The following is a 6,000-nucleotide window of genomic DNA, read 5'->3' on the forward strand; positions in this document are numbered from 1 at the left end:
CGCTGGGTGAAAGTAGACAGAAATACCTACGTTTTGATGTATAAACTGTACATGTGGAGATGAAACTGTGAACAATTTAAGTCAAATGAATCCTGAATATTTTACAGGGTCGGAATCTAGAGTGCGTGACATCATCACTCTGAACATTTGGTGGGGAAATCTTAAAGAAATCAAACTTAAACTGATTGTGTAAAACCTGAAATGTATCAAAATGTCAGTTCAGACTGAATAGATGTGATGCTTGTGCTTAAAAAAAAAAAAAGAGTTAAAAAAAGTCCCACCATACCATTGCAAGACAATGCAATTATTGCAAATTCCTACAAATATAAATTCCAACAAGCAAGAACTAATTAAAAGTTTACCTATTCTACAATCCTGACATTTTTTTGCTGACATAACAGAAAATAAAACCATAAAATAGAACTTTTTGTACTACAGAGAAGATGGTCAGTGTGTGTTATGTTCCCACCAGATGTAAGGTCCTGTTTGAATCTCCTGCTAAATTTCCAAATCAGATAAAAACGTTCTGTTTGCCCTCATATTGACTATTGGTTAAAATAATTGAGGCTAAATCAACACAGAAGATCAATCGTAACTAGTGGAGGCGTCGTCAATAGGAATTGATTTCTGATGCTTCTTTGTGTGTAATATCTTTACTTTTCTCAGGCCCATTGGAGAGAGAAAAGTAAAAAAGGAAGAGTACATTTCCACCAAAAAACCACAGAAATTGTGTGTTTAATCAGAAATCTTCGTGAATAAAACTTGAAAATATCTGTGCTCTGAAAAGTTTAAAATTTGGCAGAAAAAAAAAATAAATTCTGAAATTAATCTCAGAAATGTTTCAGTAAAAACTTGGAAATTTCCCAAGATGCAACTGTTCCACGCTGCAGCTGACACAAATATGTCATTCGATTCATTAAAACACACGGAGACAAAGCTGATGTGGCGCGGTTAGATCTGAAGGGAGTGGAACTGGTTTAACTGATCCCATGTGAACCCTGCTGGCTCCGACTCTCTTTTCTCCTCCTAATCATCTCAGTTATTTGCAGAGCGTGGGGATGTGATCGGCCTCTCCTCGCTGGGAGTCGACTCTCTGAACGGGTCGGCATTGTTCTGCAGCCCACACAGGACGCCGAGCAGCACAACGGCTCCACTCAGGAAAGGCACGTTTCGCTCCCTCATCCCTCCCTGAACACGAGCCCTCTTCCTCATGTTTCAGCCTCTGAGCGGGGCTGGGAATATGTGACGACTCGCAGACACATGATACAGGAATTTCTGGATAAATCACCCGCATGACTCGATTCAAAACAAAAAGAAGGAGCAGCGTCGTCACAGTCTGCGTTTCCTGCCATAAAAACAAAGCAGACTGCGGCTCAGTAAAGGACTCTGGCTGATGGATGACGCCGCGCAGAAGAGCGCTTGTGTTTTTCTGTTTTGTTAACAAAACATGCAACAGCAAGGAGCATCGCTACCTTACAGAATACAATTCGCTTTAGTCACTCATCTCTGCATCAGATAACACAGGGTGCTTACATTTAATTGAGCAAGTGGCATTTTAGGAAAAAATTATTTAATGGTATCATGCCAATTTTTTTTTTTTAAAAACATGGTTTTGGATTAAAAAAGGTTTGGATGGAAACAATGAAAACTCTTTTTTCGCATCACACAAGTCACACCATCAACAACCAGATGTTACTACTGGCACAAACCATGAAGAAGACGACAAGAGGAAGTAGTTGGAGGATGATGGCGAAGCATCGTTTTAATGGCTTATTTAAAAAAATAACTTATAGGAAACCTATACAGAAAACAGGGAACTTATATGCAACTTATAAAGTACTAACTTGAAACTTTCCAGGTACTTTTAAGTTATCTAGGACAAAATATTATTAATGGTTATGCTACTTAGTTTACAGTACCATTTAATTAGCAGTAACAGTTAGCAGGTTGTTGTGAATGTTTCTTTCATTTCGAAAAAAAAATGCTAAAAAATTACATTGTGTTGAAATTGATGTCAAAACTTAAGGAAGGCTTCATTTCAGAGATGTAAAAGTAAACAGAAGGAAATATTACTGAACAAAAAGCCTTATTTTATATATGAATAGTAATAAAGCAGGAATAAAAAAATCTAGTTCAGGAAAACGTAGAAAAGAAGTCCTGTTAGAATTTTGTCATTGTATCTGTAAGCTGATTATGACAAATAAGATAACCGCATTACAACTTCTCATTGACTGACTGAAAATTTTCAACATCCTCATTAAAAAAAAACAAAAAACATCTATGAAGTTATAAATGATTTAGTTCCCCGTTTGTCCGGTAACATGACGAGGCCTTTCTGGGTTTCTTAGAGTAGTTCGGTCTTTAATTAAAACCCCAACAAGAGGAAGCAACAAGCAACGTTAACGACTTATGAGTGCACTGCTAAAAATATGCTTCCACTAAAGACAGGCCTCAAAACGTGAAGCATAAGTACAGAAAATAAAAGCACCTCTGAAGAAGAAACTTAGACGGGTTTCTCCCCCACCCCCCATCAGCTGCATGCATTTCCTGCAGCAACAAAAATATTCTCCATGATGCAGCGGAGCTCTGTGGTGTGACGGGCACACGTCTAAAAAGCGCTTAACGAGGTATATTGATACAACAATGAGTGGAAAATGTCAAGGGTGTTGATAACGGGGGAAGGAAATAAAAAAGTTTTATTATTCAGTCGAATTACCAACAATTACAAGTGATGACTACACAGAGATGCCCTGAGGTTCATTATTACCCAGAATCAGGTCTTACAGGTGTGGGACTAAAGCAGAACAACAGCCAACAGAGCAAACATCCAGGCAGGTTCATCTCTCACATCTGAGGGGCTTCTCAGACCACCCAGCTGGCCAATTACGTTCCCCAAAAGGTCTGTGTTAATAATTCAGGTAATTATGCAGCTAATTGAGAGCGTTTCCACACCTGATAGTCTAGTAGACTCAATTCGATTGGGGACCAAGGTTGCAACATTTGCTACATTTTCAGCTGCTGCGGTTCGCTTTCACACTCAGTCAAATTAATCCAAACTAATTGAAAAACCTGTTTCCCTCCTCACCTGTAGGGGTGCTGCACCAAGAAACACTGAAGGAAACTACACCAAAACCTCTAAAGAAGATATGAACACAACTTTCTTCTTCACTAAATGTAGACAAAAAGATGTTATCGGATACAGGATCTTTTTTAGAGACCACGAGCAATTTCTCCAGCTAGCTGTTTGTTTTTGATTGTATTTACCCAGAATGCCCTGCGGCGTAGTCCAGTTCCTGCTTTTAGAGCGGTCTGCTTTATGTTCACATATGCATTCAGAATTCACCAGAGCTCATTTTCGCTTATTTTCTTTCTGTTGAGATTGTCAGTAAATGCTGCGTTTATGTCGTTATTTTGGAGCGTTAAGCAGAAAACAGTCTATAAGCCTCTGTTTGAATTGACTTTAGGAGACTGTTTTTTATTTAATGAGGTCATTCATATTGTACTGTGTTTTTGTAACTAATTGTTTAACTGTATTGTTGTCAGGACACTCTTGTAAAAGAGGTTTATCCTGGTTAAAGTTGCAGTATGTAACTTTTATTAAGATTTTTTTTTTTTTTTTTTTACATATTTGTTAAAAATATCACCATGTCCTGACACTGGAATATAAGACAGATAATCCTTGAAAAGATTGATCTCCTTCATAAACTACCAGAAGAAATGCACCGATACAGAACAAAAACAACCAATCAGAGCCAAGGGGCGGGTCTTTGAGCTGTCAATCAATCTCATATACTCAATAAATCTGCTAATGGTGGAGAAACAACTCACCTTTACAGGAAAGCTGTTTATCAGCCATCATCAGTGGCTAAGCTAACTAGCATTAGCATTCACAACAGGCTATGCTGGTGGCTAGTAGCCACCAGCCTCTGCCTCTGATTGGTTGTTTCTAGCAAAGGGAGAACTGGGAGAAGGCAGAGAGGCTTCATATTTTTGTTCTCAGATTATCTGTCTCACATACTGCCAAGACATAGTAACAGCTTTAACATAATGTTGCATACTTCAGATTTAAATAAAGGTTTAATGAAAAAATATTGTTATTGTTTATATTCTCCAGTGGGGGGGGGACACCGACACCGATGCTGTTGCTGCCGTTTCTAAATCGTTCTGCTGCTTGTGGGCTCAACGTAGACGCTCAAGACGTAACCCACAGAATCCGGTTAAAGGATTCTGACACAATACATAAAACGGAAGTATTTAATTATTTCTTGCGAGGCCCGGTACCAATTGGTCCACGGACCGGTACCGGGCCACGGGTTGGGGACTGACCTATATGTATTATTGACATTTTTGTCATTGAAATAAAAATTTTTCCACATAACTTTATATTTTGGTCCATCTGATTATTTAATTTAAATATGAAATGGTTGATAATTTGATCAGTTACTCAGTACTTGAGTTGACTTTTTACCAAATACTTTTTGTAATTTCTTGGATGTCTACTTTTTACTTTTACTTGAGTAAAAATACGTTGAAGTAGTGCTACTCTTATTTCATTTTTTTTGTTTTTGTTTTTGTAGTACTCTGCTCACCTCTCAAAAAATTTAACCTGAAATTGGAATAAAGTAGCGAATGCTTATTTTTTGGTGCCTTTTCTAATCTTGGCCCTCCGAGGTAACAGATACATTAGCTACGCCCCTGGTCTGGAAGCTCCTCTCCTCACCTGGAGGACCAGAAGTGTCCTCAGGATGCTGTGTATCTTTGTCTACGACCCGCTTCCCTTTTTACCCCGAAATGCGTCAAAACCCAGAATGCGCGTCCAAACAAGACCAGCTCCGGTGCAGGAATGCAGAAGCATCACGCACCGACACATTCAGAACCGCAGCCACGCACACGCGTGTCTTACAGTTTTCAACACTCACCGTCGCCGAGCTGAGGCCGCTGTCCGTCAGCGTCAGGTGGTGCGGCTCCCACCTCCGCAGGTACTTGGAGGTGAGCAGCTTGCTGAGGAAGGTGCGTGGGTGTTTGACCACGCACACCTGGATGTCCCCTTCGTGCAGCAGCTTGTAGCGCATCCCGCTGCTGCTGCAGTGGTGCAGGGACCTTCTGCACGGCCCTGCGCCCAGCTTCGTGTTGTTGTTGCCCTCGGACATCTCCCCCAGTAAGGGCTTGCTCTCCTCGCACTGGTAGAACTGGTTGTTGTGCAGCTCGTTGTGTCCCCCGCCGCCGCTGTTGTAATCCATTTTCTCCCCCAGTAATCCCAGATTTATTGTTCCCAGTGGAGTTTTGACGGAGGGTCGTGCAGGATTTTTTTCTTTTGTTTTAAAATAAATCAGAAGGTCGTTGGGATGAGGCGGAGGGAAGGGGTGGGGGAGCTTACCTACCAACACACGAACAGGACGTCAGCAGATCCAGATGTTTCAACCGTTTAATCACTCACTGACAATAATCCACCATTTTCCTCTCCGTGAACAGTCTTCACGGTGCGCGTACTCCCCCCACTCCACGGACACAGCGCCGTTCTCAGAGTGTGAGGGCCATGGCCTGATCCAGTGGGTACACCTCGGAGCCGGACTCGGTAAATCCTCGGGTCGAATCGGCAGAAAAACACTTCGTTCCGGCGTCTCCGGGGTCCTCAGAGGGTGTTGTAGGCCATTTCTGCCTCTCCGATCGCTTTTATTCTCCGCTTTTCCTGCTGACCGTCTCAGTGTGAAGAGGAGACAGCACCCTGCGCTCATTGGACCCTGCCCCGTCACGTGACGCCGGACTGACGTCAATTGGGAGGCGAGCGGATGAGCCGTGCGTCTTTTGTACCAGTGTGTGTCTGCTGGGGGCGCGCGCGCGCGTTCGGCTCTCCCCTCCCTGGGTGCGCGCGCATAAAAAATGGCGTACAAGCGAAACCCTCCTACTCTTCCTCCTCCACTTTTCTTCTTCCCTGGAAATGATGCATGATTCCAGGATTAAAATTTTCCAGTTAATCGGAATAAAGTGAAAAAATTCATC

At 41.9% G+C, this 6,000-nt stretch overlaps 1 protein-coding gene across 1 annotated transcript in view; it reads right to left on the reverse strand.

Annotated features, from left to right (window-relative positions):
- The window catches only part of cmip (c-Maf inducing protein), a 36,617-nt gene extending 30,853 nt beyond the window's left edge, over positions 1–5,764 (reverse strand). Inside the window, exon 1 of the mRNA XM_032588882.1 lies at positions 4,920–5,764. Within this exon, the coding sequence (XP_032444773.1) occupies positions 4,920–5,240 (321 nt within the window). The 5' untranslated portion in view covers positions 5,241–5,764. The remainder of the gene's footprint in view (positions 1–4,919) is intronic.
- Positions 5,765–6,000: the final 236 nt, after the last annotated feature.

Source organism: Xiphophorus hellerii, chromosome 2 (assembly GCF_003331165.1).
Source record: "Xiphophorus hellerii strain 12219 chromosome 2, Xiphophorus_hellerii-4.1, whole genome shotgun sequence".
Taxonomy (NCBI): Eukaryota; Metazoa; Chordata; class Actinopteri; order Cyprinodontiformes; family Poeciliidae; genus Xiphophorus; species Xiphophorus hellerii.